The following is a 15721-nucleotide window of genomic DNA, read 5'->3' on the forward strand; positions in this document are numbered from 1 at the left end:
AATATATTGCAATCATATTTAAATGAACTTTATTATGTGGTGTGAAATTCTACTTTACTGATTCTAAATATAGAAATGTCAAACATAGATTGATGTGTCTGAATTTAGAGAAAATAAATGTAACTTTTTCCACATCTGCTCCATTTTTGACATTGTCTTGCTTCTCTTTAGTCTCTCCCCTCAGCTTTGTCTTCCTTTTATACTTTTGTATTCACTCTTTTTCTTCTGATTCGTGCTGAGGTGCTTCCCATAAATAAATCAGCCTCTGCATCACTCTCCTCTGACAGTTACCAGGATTAAATCCAGACGTGTCTGCGCTCCCATTCTCTGCATTTCTGCATCACGACTTGATGTTTTCCTCCCACTATTGTTATTAAAAAGTTCTGAATCTCACGTCTGATCACTCTTTTCTCATTCAGTTTTTAACTTTTTTTTGTTCCCGGGAACATTTTGAAAGCCTATGGCTTTGTGCTGTAAATTTAATAAGTTGCAGCAGCTGGAATGAAAAATAATAAAAACAAGAAAACATGTTTTTCAGCCAAAAGCTTGTTTTTCTTAAACTTTGGAGGTTTGAAACCCCTATGTCCAACATTTAGTTTCACTGTAAAAGACTTTTATAAAAACTGTCTCACGAGTTTTTTTTTTTCTTCTCATATTTGCTCTACTGGTAAACAAAGTTCTGATAATAAAGTCAGGGAGATTACATTTATAGTATGTGCAAGATTTTCTGTTCAATCAAATTCTGAATTTTTTAAACATTTGAATTTTCTTTATGATCTTTTGTGAACACTTGATTTTCAAATTGCAAAATTTTAAAATATTATTTTCTATCTAGTTTTTAATTTCGACACTCGACATTTCAACGGTCCCAAAATTTGATGTAAGAAACGTATAAAGGGATTTTTTTAAAGAAAAAAAAAATAACGAAGAGACTCCAAAGGTGAAATCAAACTACAAACGTCAAATTTGGATCCATATTTTACTTAAATAAATCTAATTTTTGAAAGTTTGATGAGTCTGATTTGGTGAAAAGCCTTTTTTCCTGTTTAACTTTTAAAGTTGACCTTTTTTTCTCATATTTGCTTTGAGATAAGTATAAAAAAATGTAAAAGTTTGACCAATTTTGAAAAGCTGCACATGCCGAATCCGAATTCTTCCCATAATTGTAGGGACATTTGAATCTATTATTAGTGTCCGGAGTTTTATTTTTTTTTAAGGGGAAGGTGTAGGTCTAACAAAATTAGATCTTTCTATTTTAGTTACACAAAATATTGGCGATTCCCACGTTTATTTCCCCCCTGAATTCTGTGCTGGGTTGGGAGCCCCTCCTTAGTTGTTCTTCTTCTGTGGTTTCTTTTTTATATGTTGGGCGCTGAATTCTGTTACTGAAAAATACAAAAACTTGAAAGATTTTGACATTTTATTTTGTAGCTGATCTCCCTCTACCTGTCACTCTCATCTAGGAGCTAATACGGGTAGCTAACACCGTGATTTCTGTGAATTTCCTTTCTGGAAAATTGTCAGATCCGGGGACTAACCGTGTATCCCTCCGCCGGAAAAGGTGTTTCGCATCGCGCTGTGCCATGGAGGAGAAATGTATTCCTTCACGAGGGTGTTCTCTGAAGCACAGACGTTTACATTTAAATGTAAGTAATGACTTTTTTTTAGTAGGATGCTTTAAAGTTATAAAACTAATGTTGTTATGTATTTTAGGAGCGCTAGCAGCTACACGCTAATGAAGAGGAACGGCGACTTTTGATGACATCATCAAGGGTTAGTAAAGTCCAAATTTGAAATTTTCCTACATGTCCACTTGGAGGGCTAAATATAGGGGTATGGAAAGGCAACATTTTTAAAAATGTGTTGGTTTAGAGCAGATTAATGTGTCAAAAAGAACTATAACTGCTTTTTAGGGGGCAGTTGCATGAATTTTTCCTATAAATGTGGATTTTTATTCCTTTATTTTTGCTAAGAACTCGGTAGAAACTGCATCAATGAGCACTTATCTCTAAAAAAAATGTATTTTTTTTAAGTTGAAGCAATAGTTACTGTTCCTAAATAAGCAATTACAGAAAAAACTACTTTAGAAGAATATATTTGGTTTCATTCAGAAGCATTATTTTATTAGTAAAACCCTCACAGCACCTGGAGTTTCCTCTTAAGTTTTCAGTCTTCAAGGCTTTGCCTGAAGGTTTCCTTAACCTACAGAGACTCCAAATAAATAAAGACGAAGAAGTTGTAAGAGCTTTTGACAGCCACGCCACAAAACACAGTTTAATGGCGTGAAATCGTATTTAGAGGTACAGACAAACCCTTCCCGGGGAACCAAGAGAGCTGGAAGCTGCATGACAAAGAGGACCGTAAAGACGGGGAGGTGAGGGGTGGGAACAACTCCACAAAATAAAAAACACAAACACAACGGATTGAAGACAGACTCTGAAAGTTATTGGAAGCGGCACTGACCTTAAAGCTCCAGTAGTTGGGTTGTTGCTGTGAAGTTTGATGAAGAAAACAAAAGAGGGGCGGGTAGGAGAAAGAAAGTGGAAAAATTACTTTTCTAGGATAAATAATAAATTAAAAAAAATTTTCATTTTTTCAGAAAATACTCAAATAATTTTGTTTATTTAAGTGACATATTTCAGTTTAACTCTGTTAGAAAGTAAAAGCATAAAATCAAATCAAATAAAGCTTTTGCACAGTCGGCCTTCTCGCTCCACTTCACATTTTTCTCATTCTCCCTCCATCTTTTTATCAGTCTCACCTGCTTTTTTGACTCACTGAAAGCTACATCTGCCCATTTGTTCTTCCTCTTTCTAAGCGAAAACCCTCAGGAAATGAGCCTTCGATTAAGACATAATTACCCCGAGTTTAAATCCAGGCCAAGCCACTGATGGCCCAGAAATACCTAAAACTGACACAGAGAGTTAAAAAAAAAAAAAAAAAAAAAGATTGGGCAGGGTTCATGAATTTTAATTCTAATCCTAAACTCTTACTTCTTATTCTTATCTGCAGGCAATTCTCAGTTCATTCAGCCTCTCCTCTGCAGAGCCAATATAACTGGAAGCAGGAAAAAGGAAAAATAAATAAAAGAGGAAAGTGACAGGCGAGGCTTGATTAATGAAAGTTGGCAGATTTTCATTATAAACCCTCAATTTAAAGCAGTCTCAACAAAATCCTAGATTGCCTCTGTAAACACAAGCTTTAGCAGCGGCGTTTTCTGTGATTACGACCTTATTGTAATCTAAGCTCACACATTATGTCCATTCATCAAACTGTTATTGCTCTCCACTCACTTTTACTTTTCATATTGATTGAGATTCAATCTTTTGGTTGCCCTAAAGAACAAAAATTGCAACATATAAATTTTGAAGAAGGGTTGAAAATGTGGCTGTGAAAGTATAGAACTTAAGAACTTTAAATGTAAAAAACATTTTTTTAAACAACAAAATGAAAATAAAACACAAGATTTAGAAGTTGACCAATAAAAAAATAATGTTTATATTGTGTGTATTTCTATTTACTGTTGTTCTGTCTCAAAACAATTTAAATGATATTTTGTGCAACATCTAATTAACAGAAAAGGTGGAAAATTAAAGAAAATTTAATTTTGTTTAGATATCTAAAGATGCCTAGATTTTTTGTTTTTATTTTTAAGCTGATTTCCTGCCAAATTATTCTAATTAATTTATCTATGACAAATATTTACCAATTTTTTATGGCAAAATTAAATGTTAATAAAGATAACTTGGTCTGTCAAACAAAAATCTTCTATGTGAGCAGATAAGGTGTCGTTTAGTGTTTTATGGTCTTTGGCAGCACAGCTAGTCATCCCGACAACAACAATAAATTCAGTAACTTGTGGTGAAGAACGGCGTTTCTGAAGTGAAGCGAACCCCCTGCAGTGTTCCAGCAGTATCCAGGTCTCCAAACAGGATTCAACCAAAAAGTTCTGATGTCTTCTTTTCTCAGGAAAAATGTCTTATTTTTTCCAAACAACTTATCATCACTTGGAAGACATCTTACCAGTTTCTTACTAAAGACCCAATCTGGTGAAAATTGTGTTTTTTTTATGGCAAGTTCTTGTGACATTTTTCTCATACAAAATAAATTTAAGCTTAAAATTGCATGAAATCTGGCTAAGCAACTGGATGGATCCAATATTGCTCGACATTTTTATTGCCCCAATAGTAGGTTGGGAGTGAGAGGGAGTCAGAACCAGGGGTGGGCAAACCTTTTTTTAAAACGTGGGTCACAAAGGGCTCTAGAATTAGACACAAGGGCTGGACCGGGAGCAGTTTTGGTAATTCACTTCATAAGACAAAGAAATAGCATGCAATGTGGACAAAAACATTTTTAAGTTTGATCGAAAGTAAATGTATATATTTTAAAACAGAAAAAATTGGAGCTTTCATTTCAAATGTGTTCTCATTTTAGCGCAACAATGAGTTCATGTTTGGATAAATAGGCAAATAATAGAAACACTGCATTCCTAATGGGGTTGGAATGGTCGAACAAATGACTGTCTGACTCGGAAAATACGCATGAACGTAAAAAATAAATAAAATAAAACTTCCAAAACCTCATGAATGCATCTAAACCAGGGGTCTGCAACCTGAGGCTCTGGAGCCACATGTGGCTCGTTTACCCCTCCTAGGAAAGTGCTAACAACCTTAATAAATATTAAATTAATTAGTTGAGTTTAGCACATTCTAATATATGCTGCAGGATCTAGAAAATGTCACGTTTGACTCGGTTTTCTGCTGGATCTTATTTGAGTATTTTATTTTGAAAGGAACTTGTATTTGCTGCTGTCAAAAGTAAAGTTGTTATATATTGAAAAATATCACACTTTTTAAAATTAATTTCATTTTCTAAAAAAATAGCTAAATGACCACATAAAAAGAAGGGTATTTTCTAAAAAATGAGGTAGGATTTGGTGGCTCCCGCTGGGTTCTGGTCTGTTAGAAACTGGACCAAATGGCTCTTTTAGTGTTTAAGGTTGCCGACCCCTGATCTCAACAAAAGTCAATTTATTTTCAGTGCACCATCTATAGGGAGATGCTAGAAAATAAAGAAATAATAAGAGTTATCATCATAGTTTATTCATTTTTGGCGGGCCAAAATAAATTGCTCGATTGGGCCGCATATGGCCAAAGTTTACCCACCCCTGGTATAAACAGGTGGGTGACAGGAAGTGGGGCCGGGGTTGCTCCCCGCTTACAGTGCCGCCCACTACTTAGCTAAAAAGGGCCTAATCATAATTAAAAACCACTGTTAACGCTTTGAAAAATGGATTAAAAGAAGATCGGAGTGAGTCTTTAGTCAAGACAATAATTCTATTTTAATCTTAAGGTATTTTTGTAGTGTATTGGTGGTTATTTGTTTTAAATTGACCACTAACTGACAACAGAGACTGAAAAAACTCCTAGTAAAACCAAAAAGGAGCTTAATTTTATTCTGAGCTGGAAATTGGATAAATCACAGTAGGTTTAAAATAGAATCCATGACTCATAAGAAGTGAGTTTTCACAAAGCTCTTTTTACACTTTTTTTTAATTTAACAAGCAGGAAAGAAATATGAGTTAAGATTGACCTAGAAGTTACAAAAATAATAATTTGATCATTTAAAGGTGTTATTTAAACATTTGCACTTTTCTTTTCAATATTGTAATTTATTTTTTTGCAAAGATTGTAACAAAAAAACAAAAAACAAAAGAAGTCTAAAAAAATGTACACCTTTCGGAACTTTCCAAAAAAATAAAAGTTGGTCTGTCCATTCTAATTGTGTGAAGGATTGTGGGTCAGCAATTTCAAAGTTGTATTTTGTGACTTGTCCACTCAGAATTCATTACACACACTAAATTCCCTCTTTAAAGACACGCAGAATCTCCATTTGCCTGTTTTTGGAAAGTGGGAGGAGCCACAAAGAATCATGTATTCTTCTTTATTTCTGTCTTAGAAGTAATTCTAATTGAATAAACTATCTGAATCTGTAAATCATTTCCACCTTCCACGAGGGTCTCTAAAGAGGTCATTGATAAAGAGGGTCAAGTTCAGGGTCGAAGTCATCATCCGCCAGTCATTCATTCACTCAGCATCATCACCAATAACAGCAGCTCGGGGCCTCCGTTTGTGCACTATAAATAATTGCTAATTACTTACCGAGACAACAATAATAAAAATGTGTTTCCACAGAACTAAACGAGTGTGGAGGCCGGCTGTAATGCTGCGTGTGTGCACATTAATGTGGCTCGATCGATATTTTCAGCCGCTTGGAAACTGGTGCAGATAAACAGAAGCAAATAAACAACGTCTGGACTTTGAATTGCAAACCAAACCGCAGAGAACTTATTCAAAACTTTAACTCTTAACTGTGTGTAAGGGTTTCTCCACCCCATATTGATGCTTGTTATCTCCACACAGCTGTAATTGCAATTGGGAGACATACGTCTAATTATTTTTAACTTAATTAAATTAAAACGATGGGGAATTCAAGGTGTATGAGATAAAATCTGGAAGGTTAAATGTGATTTTCGATTGTGTTCGCATGTCTGTACATCACTATGCACGTGCCACAGAGCTTCAACAGAGGGATGTATCCTCGCAGAGTGGAGCCCTGTATTACCTGACCTGCATGTAAAGCAAACTGCACTCATTCCACCCCTCCTCCAGCTTCTCTCCCTCAGTTATGTCGTCATCCTTTCTGCATCCACGCCCCCCCCTCACTGTCAGTCAATCCCACTCGTTCTCCCTCGTCCGAGTGTGTGCTGCAGAGGACCTTTCTTTTTGCTCTGCTCCTCAATTCAAAACACACATGGTCTGCAAAGAGGTAGGAATCTCCATGCACAGCGTGTACTGTGATCCACGCCGCTTTCACCACGTCTGGGCTCCTCTCTGCTGAACATATGCACTCTGTCACCACAACAACCACAACAAACACAACAGGCGTGGAATCCAATCCAAGCTGGCACATCCCGCTCACACACACACTTGTTCACAACAGCCTTTGGCTCCCATCTCACCTGCAGTGCACCTGTGCCAGTCCACCCCTCCAGTCATCCCAGACTGTCCGTCAGGTGCAGCAAATCCTCATTGCGACTTTGCCCGTCTCTCCCTCCCTTATGCTCCTTTTACCCACCTCCCTCTTGCTCAGTCACTCTCTCTCTGTATCGCTCTACAGTAGCACATGCGGCGGGAACTCTTTATTTAATTCATTACAACACCAGCCGATTGACTCTGTCACAGATGGGTGGCTGGGTCTCGCTGCTGCTGGCTAATTGATCAGCGGGCTGCTTGAGTAGCTGCCGTGCTCCCCTCCTGGCTTCCTCGCTGTCCATGCTCCTCTCATCCCCAAGATGACAAGGAATCCTGGGCTCTGCTGCTTCCCGCTGTTAAAATGCCCCGTCACGTCGGGATCCGTCCACAAAAAAAAAAAATGTAAATCAAACCTTCAACTTCCCGCCTTCCTCTCGTCATTTGTCGTTCCCGTCTCTCTTCATTTTCGCCCAATTCCTCCTTCTCAACACAACCTGACCTTTGCAATGCGATATCCCCGCTTGCCATATATGGGAGGGGTTGCTACGGCAACCAGGACTCCACCTGTCTTTCACCAGCCCTCTTTTCCCCCCTCTTCCTTTTCCATTCTCTTTCCCCCTCTCGTGCTTTTCTGTCATGTCATTACGATGATTTTTTTTTCTAGGCGCTCAAGCAGAAAAAAAAAAACAGAGAGAGAGAGGGCGCGTTTTGAGCAGTGTGTTATCTTCAAGTCCGTTTAAAGACAGAGCGGCGTCACAGAGAGGGAATTAAGTTGTAAAACTATCTCTGTATTGTAAAGGCAAACAGGGAAGGACAAAACAGGGAGAAGAAGACGATGTTATCATCACTACTTTGATTCCTTTGTGTTTACGTTTTAACACCTGAGGCGTTTCCGGTGACACTTAAACACAAAATATTTAACATAACATAACTTTTCAACAATTAACACCATCAACGTAATTCCAGTAGATTCTGAATCTCATTGAGCCGCTTTTCTCATTCAGAATCTACTGGAATTACGTTGATGGTGTTAACAATTAAAAAACTAGAAAAAGTGAATTCCCTGCTAGTGTGAATGCTTTTTGCTGAAAATAGTCGCTGAAGATGCTGAAGCCTTTTGCTGAAAAAGGTGATGCAATTTACTTTAACTGCTGAAGGGATTTGCTAACAATGCAAAAGCTGTTTGCAAAATGTTAAATTTGCCAAAAGACTGGAAATTTTGCTAAATAACTATGAAAGTGCACTGAAGTTGACCTAAATTTCTAAAAAAAAATGTAAAATTGCTTAAAAATCCCAAATGCATGCCAATTTGGAAAAAATATTTAGAGTTCTGTTTAAATATGAGCTAAACTCCGAATTGGCCCAAAAAACCTCAGTAGATGCCTAATTAGCTAAAAAAAATCTAGCTCCTTGCTTAAGTCCTAGCCAAACTTCAAAATAGCCCAAACTTCCTAAGTCAACTAAATTAGTCAAAAACATTAGCATGTTCCTAAAATAGAAGCTAAAACTCTAAATAAACCTAAAAATTAAAGTAGATAAAAGAGATAAATAGAAAAATTACCCAAATATGTTGGCGTGTTGCTAAAGTATTAGGTAAACTCCAAAATAGCATGAAAAAACCTCAGTAGATGCAAAATTAGCAAAAAAAAAAAAAAAGCTAGCTCTTTACTTAAATACTAGCTAAAATCCAAAATAGCCTAAAATTCCTCAGTAAACTAAATTGGTCAAAAACGTTAGCCTGTTGCTAAAATAGAAGCTAAACCCCAGACTAGTAAAGTTGCATTACCTAATGCTAATGTGAATGGTTTGTGCTGAAAGTATAGTCGCTAAAGATGCTGCTAGCTTTCAGCTACACTGTTTGCTGAAATTTCTTAAATTGCTTAAGAGATTTGCTGAAAATGCAAAGTTGTTTGCAAAATGCTAAATTTGTTTAAGAACTACAAACACTGAAGTCGACCTAAATTTCTGAAAAGTTTGTAGTAAAATTGCTTACAAATCTCTAATACATGCCAATTTTGCAAAAATATGTATTATATTTCTAAAATATTAGCTAAACTCCAAAATAGCCTAAAATTCCTCAGTAAGCTAAATTAGTCAAAAACGTTAGCCTTCTTAACCGCCTGGTCCCTTTCGGGGTCGCGGGGGTACCAGAGCCTATCCCGGCTACTGAAGGGCGAAGGCGGGGTACACCCTGGACAGGTCGCCAGTCTGTCGCAGGGCCTCATTCACACACCCAGTCACTCACACATTCACACCTAGGGGCAATTTAGAGTCACCAATTAACCTATGAAGCATGTTTTTGGATGGTGGGAGGAAGCCGGAGTCCCCGGTGAAAACCCACGCATGCACGGGGAGAACATGCAAACTCCACACAGAAAGGTCCCAGCCGGGAGTCGAACCGGGGCCTTCTCGCTGTGAGGCACTGCGCCACCGTGCAGCCCTTCTGAAATTTTGTTAAAAAAAAAAAAAAAAAAGCATACATATCTCGCCAGTTTTGCAAAAATATTTATAGTGTTGCTAAAATATTAGCTAAACTCGAAATTAGCCCAAAAAACCCTGCGGGATCTACCAACAGAACTGCACAGAAAAGGCAATTTGGAAAAATGTATTTCACGTTGGATGTAAATGATGAGCACATGCAGCTTCATCTGGATCTTTGCCTTATCGCTGTCATTCATTTCCATCAAGAATTCAGGGGTCCACCACTTTCCAAGCACTGGTACGAGGAGAAACATGCTCCAAGAACACCATACATGACTCACAACAGTAAAAGGAGATGTAAGAATGTTGGAGCACTGATTACCTGTTCTCGTGCAGAGCGCTCTGACGTGCCCCTCATGCTGGCGTGGGAGGGTGAGGGCGACGGTGGGTTGTGGTGGGGGCTGTGGTGGGGATGCTGCAGTTGCTGCTGCTGCTGCTGCTGCTGCTGGTACTTGCTTTTGAGGTGATCCATGAAGGCGTCCCTCTTGCGCTCCATGTCCGCCTTGTGCAGGTTGGTGAGAGCCTCCAGGCTCTGGGCGGCGCTGACCGTGTGGCGGTGCTCCGACGTGTGCACCAGCCCCACATTGGAGAAGCGTCGAGCACTGTTCCCCAGCGTCCGGTACTCTCTTGGATATTCCAGATCATCTGTCGAGATCATGTGACTGCCACCACGCTCGGGATCTGGAGGACGAGGATGGGAAGAAAGGATGAAGGAAAAGGGTGGGTGGAAGGAAAAAAGTAACCCCGGAGCATGCAGAAAGATTTCAGGGTGGGGACACACGGCAGGCGCACAAAAGTGGAAACAAATGCAGCATGGAGAGGTTGAGTGGAAAAATAGGCACAGCAGGGAGAGAAGAGAGAAAGAAAAAAAAAACGGGATGGGATGTTAGACTATTTGCCACCAGAATGGAGCAGCTCCTTGGAGAGATATCGATTTGAAGTTCTCAAAGAAAGAAAAACGACAAAAATAAAACGCTTCTCCAACTGATCAAAGAAAGAGAGTCCTTTTTGTGGGACGCTGTATTGTAATACGCTGGTCTGTCATAGTTTTCTTGTGAAACAGATTAATGAAATTGAGGCCATTGAAAGTCAGGTGGGAACACGAAGTAACAGTTGTTCAAAATCCACAAGTGTTCTCCATTTTCAAAGTAACTTGGTTCCATCTCTCTCATGACACCACCGGAGACATTCTCTGTGTGCTCTCACCGTCTTTTCCGGATCCCTTCTGCTCATGTTTGAGAACTCCCATCAGGCTGACAGCAAGTGGCCTTTTTTAAATGCTTTATCTGACACTTCAAGGTGGAAATCAAAAGAAGAAGAGGCCAGAGACGATTGGAAGGAGACAGAATGTTTACACACAAAAAAAAAAATGTGTGACTGGAATGAAAATGGAGCTAAAGCACAGAAAGCCGTTTGAGTTACCTTGCTTAGGATAGCAGACCCCAGAGTTGGCTAAAAGAGAAACATGCCGATGGTTAATTTGTGCGTTTGAGCACTAGTGTGCAAGCAAACACAACAGAGCATGGGAACATGGTGCCAGAAAAGAGCTATCGGGCAAACAATAGCTCTTTTTGTCTGGAATTCAACTGGTTAATTCATTATATAAGCATTATAATGAATCCATAAGGGCTGCCATACGGAGAAATGATTGCATGGAAGGTAAGAGTACCTCATAATAACCAGTGTAATGACGGATCTCAGCAATCTTAAAGGTTTTTAGTGAAAAAATGTTGCATTTTGAACCCAAAAAGTAAAAAAAATCAGCAATTAGGCAAACAATTAATTCAGAAATTGACAGGAAAACTAAGACTGAGTAAAGTAAGAGTGCTTAAAGTGATGAGGCAAAGCAGCTGTACATTAAATTCTCATCAGCGGCATTAGGAGGAGCTGGGCGAGTAAGCAGCAGAAGACTTTTCAGGGCAGAGGCAACAACTGCTGATAAACACTCTGGGATGGATTAAGACGGCCACAGGGAGGCTGCAAAACTCTGACGGGCTAACCTCAAAGCAAAGAAAAGGTGTTAATGCCACAACTTAACATACTCGAGGTGTCAGTGAGATATCTGCAGTTCCCTCGCATTATGAAGTACTGATGAACTGAGTGGGGTGGAGTGACCTCTCGGATAATAATGTTAGCATTGAGCTTTTCGCTGCACTCTGAGGTTGTCGGACATATTCATCTGGACCCTTCTAATTCTCCCAGATCTCTACTTTACACTTCATTAGTCTATTGTGCATCAATGAACACGGGTCAGACTCCGGTGTCCCATTACAATGTTGGGAAATAAGCCAAAAATAGAGAAAATATACACCAAAAAGGTATAATTCTACATCACTTCACTTGATTTCTTCTGTTTTATCCAAGTTCAAGTGTCGTATTACTCATTGGAGGGTTTCTAATCATAAAAAGAAAATGCGAACAGAGATTAAGTGTCTGTAAATATCTTAAAATAAGCCTCTCAAAAGTGTTTTTATGGAAAAAATATTCCACTATAACTCAGTTATAGCATATTTAAGCAGTTTTAATAGCAATTTAAGCATATTTAGCCAATAAGTAATCCAACAAGAACATTGCAAGAACAGGCAGGTTTAAAAACTTAACAAATGCAATACTGTACACTTTTTTTTTTTAAAGACTCGGAAATGCCACAGCAAAACACAAAATCTGTGTTTCACAAAAGATAAGAATAGCAATGTAATTAGAGAACTTAAATGTGCAAAAATAACTGTGATACAAAAATAGCAAATATGCAAAACATGGCAACAACAATGAACTCTGTTTCCCTCATCTTTTTTAAAAACCTGTTCTAAAAAAAATCATACTGTGGAGTGTGAAGATGGTTTGCTGCGAACAAAGCCTCATTTTAGGAGCTAAAGCTGTGTGGGAAGAAAGTCGGAATCAACAGTTGAAGCAAGATGTATTCTCTGACTTTTGCCCATCGCTGTGAATATATTTACATGTATCTGTTAATCCTGGCTGCAGAAACAATCAGCATGAAGGTGGCATCATTTGTGGAGTTGGTTTTATATGAAATGCTCTTTCAGAGGACAGGTCTGTGGCTAGAAAAATACTGACAACAGAAGCCTGGATAGGAGTAGATGGGATCTGTGAGCCTGAGCAATGAAGTTTTCCTGCAAAGATAGTGGGCACGGTCAAGCGCAGTAACCCATAAAAAAAAAAAAAAAAAAAAAAACTGAAGTGGTGGAAGCAAAAGATAAATGGAACTAGAAAAGTTGCATTACCTGCGATCATGCATGTGTGAATGCATCTTTGCTGAATGTTGACGCTGAATATGCAGCAAACATTTGCTGAAGATGCTGTAAGGACTTACTGTAATTGCTGAAGGAATTGCTGAAAGTAGCTTAACAAAGAATAAGCCTTAAAAACCGGAGAAAGTGTCAAATTAGCCAAAAAGATAAAATTATACTAATATAATAGCAAAACTCAAAGTTAGCTTAAAAACATAGTTAGTTATAATGTTCTCAACATGCTGAACAGTTTGATACCCATATTACATAGGTTTGAAATTGCACAAAAAGTTGTAAGAATTTTGTGGAAAAAACAGACAATTTGTGTAAATTTGTGAACACAACCGTGTAAAAGCTTAAAATTGCTTAAATTTAACAATGTCTAGTAAAAGCATGAATTTCCTGAACATGCTGGATGTGTATAATTGCATAAAATGCTGAATTTGCTTAAAACTTGCACAAAATTGTGTAAAATTGTGTAAAGTTGTGTTAAGTTGTGTAATTTTGTGTAACTTGCATGAATTTGAACAATGCCGGAAGTACAAGCATGAATTTCTGGAAATGCTGAATGTTTTAAATTGCTTAAATTGCATAAAGTTTGTAATTTGCAGGAATTTGTAAAAAAAAAAATCCTATTAGTTATAATGGGACTGAAAAAAACGCACAAATTGTGTAACTACGCAAAAACTGTAAAGTGCACAACTACTAATAATACAAGCTGTAATGTCCTTAACAAGTTGAACGTTTTGATACCAAGATTGTGTAAATCGCATAAAGTGTGCTTGAGTTTTTACGTGTCAAAAAACGTACGGAAGAAAACATAAATGAAGAATCTCAATAGTGTGAATGCATTTGAATGCATTTACACAATAAAAGAAAACTACAGGAAAACAAGAAAACATGATAACTAGCAACTTGATTGGTTAGGTTTCTGGGTTAATTAGAGAAAAATGAAGGCTAGAAATCCTACAATCTTAATGACAAGTTTTATTTAATAATAAAAAAAAAACAATTGTGTTATTTATTTATTTTTTTTAATACTTATGTGAATGCTTAGATTTGGCGTCCGAGGTTGTTTTTAATGCTAATTTGAAGTTTAGCTAATATATTAGCAACATGCTAAAGTTTTTGGCTTATTTGTTATCTACTAGGGTTTTCATAGGCTAATTTAGAGTTTAGCTTCGATTTTAGCAACATGCTAACGTTTTTGGCTAATGTGTTATCTGCTGGGTTTTTAGGCTAATTTAGAGCTGAGCTTCTGTTTTATCAACAGGCTAACATTTTCGGCTAATGTGTTATTTACTGGGTTGTTTAAGCTTCATTAGAGCTTAGCTTCTGTTTTATCAACAGGCTAATTTAGTTTTAATTTTTTGGCTAATTTAGTGTACTGAGCAGGATTTTAGGCTATTTTGGAGTTCAGCTAGAAATTCATCCACGAGCTAGCTTTTTCAGGCTAATTTAAAGTTTAACTAAATATTTTTGCAAAATTGGCATGTATTAAGGATTATTAAGTAAATTTTCAGAAATTTAGGACAACTTCAGGACTCTCTCATGGTTCTTAAACGTAATTTCCAGTTTTTGGAAAATTTAACATTTTACATTTTTGGCAAATCCCTTCAGAAATTAAAGTAAATTCCGTCACTATTTTCTTTAAAAAGCTTCAGCATCAGGGACCACTTACAGGAAAAAGCATTCACACTTTCGCAGGTAATGCAACTTTTCTAGTTTTGTTTATCTTTAACTTTTTCCCTTTTCAGTTTTCTGTTTCCACCACCTTCAGCGGATTATTTATGCATTAAGGATTTCAACTGATCACAGAAAGTCTTTACAAACCCACCCACAAAACATTATAAATTCAGACAAATCCTGAGCCACATATACCTCAGATACTTTTTTTTTTCGCAGCAACCCACTGCTCTGGACTTTCATGTCTGGAATCAGGGGATGCAGCCCATAATATGCATATTTATGTGGTATGGAGAATCAGGGAGAGCGGTTTGGTTACTTTGATGGATTTGCGAGTGGCAGGCAGCGGAGCTTTAAATTTTGAGGGTGTAAAACGAGTGGGTCAGAGAGAGTGGAGGGTGTAAGAGACTTCATCTCACACAGAATGATAAGAAAGCTACAGGCTACCGCGCCGGGAACTTGAATCTAATTTCACAGATACTTCAAACATTTCACTTTGCCTTTTGTCACATGTGCTGCTGCAGTTAGAGGCTACCAGTTGAATATTTTTTTGGGGGGGGGATACTAATATTTAACTACTGTAGAAGACAAAGTTACAAAAACACTAGAATGTGTTGAAAACAGACTATTATCTGCACAGCTACTAGATCTGCAGGGGGTTCCTATTGACTAAATAATCAGCTCATTCTCTCCACAGTCCTGTAATCATTTGATTAGCTAAATATTTAAATGACATTTTTCTGAATTTTCTTGGTTGCATCCAATTAATTGTTCAAATAAATAGCTATTATATCATTCTGATAACAAAATTGCACAAAAAATAACAAAAATATGTAGATTATATCTAAAAAAAACTTACTTTCTGCTTGAATGCAATTATACCAGCCTGTATTTTGTTCTTACAGTATAATAATATATATTTTTTTATTTTAAAAGGAGAAACTTTTTCCCTTTACGTACCAGTAAAACTGATACAAAGCCTTTTCCGCCAACATGACCCGCCTTCTTGAGGAGAAAATCCAAAATGAAAATCCAACTGTTCTTCAGGCTTCAAGAAAAAAAAAAGCCTGACCCAAAGCTGGTTAGAGGATTTAATACAATGCTTCAATATTTTATAAATTTAATCTCAAGTCAACCCACGAGAGGCAAAACAATCAGGGCGGCAGAGAATATCCTCTTCTGATAGAAGCTGTTGATCTCTGCACGAATCCTGGACCTCAAGTGTTCTTATGTTACTCATTCTGGGGCAGATTCATACACAAACATCTGCTT

The 15721-nt window shown here is 37.5% G+C and overlaps 1 protein-coding gene and 1 long non-coding RNA gene across 5 annotated transcripts in view; one reads left to right on the plus strand and one right to left on the minus strand.

Annotated features, from left to right (window-relative positions):
* Positions 1–15721, minus strand: part of si:ch211-278a6.1 (SRC kinase signaling inhibitor 1) — a 120278-nt gene that overhangs the window by 38746 nt on the left and 65811 nt on the right. For 2 of the 4 annotated variants that reach the window (XM_036213181.1, XM_036213184.1), the window contains exons 2-4: positions 10938–10967; positions 9838–10196; positions 2464–2490 (exon numbers count right to left, since the gene is read on the minus strand). In XM_036213181.1, the coding sequence (XP_036069074.1) occupies positions 2464–2490; positions 9838–10196; positions 10938–10967 (416 nt within the window). Of the gene's footprint in view, positions 1–1538; positions 1750–2463; positions 2491–7021; positions 7676–9837; positions 10197–10937; positions 10968–15721 lie in introns of those variants that run through there. The other 2 variants (XM_036213182.1, XM_036213183.1) reach the window with 2 other exon arrangements.
* Positions 1520–10885, plus strand: LOC112146001. Its single transcript, XR_002919172.2, has 3 exons — positions 1520–1646; positions 1714–1773; positions 10027–10885. It is a non-coding gene; the product is annotated as an uncharacterized LOC112146001 (long non-coding RNA).

This window comes from Oryzias melastigma, linkage group LG8, assembly GCF_002922805.2.
Source record: "Oryzias melastigma strain HK-1 linkage group LG8, ASM292280v2, whole genome shotgun sequence".
Lineage (NCBI taxonomy): Eukaryota > Metazoa > Chordata > Actinopteri > Beloniformes > Adrianichthyidae > Oryzias > Oryzias melastigma.